This window comes from Sinocyclocheilus grahami, unplaced genomic scaffold, assembly GCF_001515645.1.
Source record: "Sinocyclocheilus grahami isolate Dianchi unplaced genomic scaffold, SAMN03320097.WGS_v1.1 scaffold1083.1, whole genome shotgun sequence".
NCBI classification, from domain to species: Eukaryota; Metazoa; Chordata; class Actinopteri; order Cypriniformes; family Cyprinidae; genus Sinocyclocheilus; species Sinocyclocheilus grahami.
In genome coordinates, this window is record NW_015506262.1 from 328,680 (window position 1) to 329,501 (window position 822).

General features: G+C 44.6%; 1 protein-coding gene across 1 annotated transcript in view; it reads right to left on the reverse strand.

Annotated features, from left to right (window-relative positions):
- The window catches only part of LOC107566556 (nucleoporin seh1-like), a 12,532-nt gene that overhangs the window by 4,188 nt on the left and 7,522 nt on the right, over positions 1 to 822 (reverse strand). Inside the window, exons 4-5 of the mRNA XM_016252028.1 lie at positions 635 to 750; positions 408 to 548 (exon numbers count right to left, since the gene is read on the reverse strand). Of these exons, the coding sequence (XP_016107514.1) occupies positions 408 to 548; positions 635 to 750 (257 nt within the window). The remainder of the gene's footprint in view (positions 1 to 407; positions 549 to 634; positions 751 to 822) is intronic.

Consider the following 822-nt stretch of genomic DNA (forward strand, 5'->3'; position numbering starts at 1 on the left):
AACTTCAGTCCTGGAGGGCCACTGTCCTGCAGAGTTGAACCTGAACCAGCTAATCAATGTCTTCAAGATCACTAGAAAGCTACAGGCATGTGTGTTTGATTAGGGCTGGAGCTGAACTCTGCAGGACAGTGGCCCTCCAGTTGCCCATCCCCGTCGGGAGACCATGTGTCCTCTTTTTCTTTGACACATCCTGGTCAGGATTTCTAAAATGTTCAGGTTTTGGCTTTGCTTCCTATTGTTTTCATACTTGCTGAAGGTAATAACTGTAAAATCGCTTGACAAATAGCATGCAAGCACTATACATAATCAACCAACTGTGGCCCGGAAAAAAAGTGGGATCTACAGTTTATTTTGGGCTGAAATAACACATTTAATATCCTACTTAACACATTTAATATCCTACTTACCTCAAAGGTACGAGTTTGAAAATGCGGACGTCTTTGGTGGCTATCGCCAGCACATGGAAGGATCTCCCCAGATTAGGAGCAAAGGTGATGTCGTGTACTGGGTCAGTCACAGTCATCAGCGTCTCTGCTTTGGCATACTTCCTGTAGGTCAGCATAAACCCTTTAGAAACATGCTTATAATCCATAACAGGCAAAATAGGAACTGATGCATGGAGTGAAGTCCATACCTTGTATTTTCATTATACTCATAGATCTGCACTTTGCCACTGTATGTGACGTTGCTGTCGTCACTGCCCACGGCTATCATTGGAGGATGAGCTCGAGAACTAAAGGGCAGAACAAACAGTTGTGTCGATCAAGAGTGCATCTCTCATACTGATATGTGACTGTGTAGACGGCGCTCAGACCTGGAGGG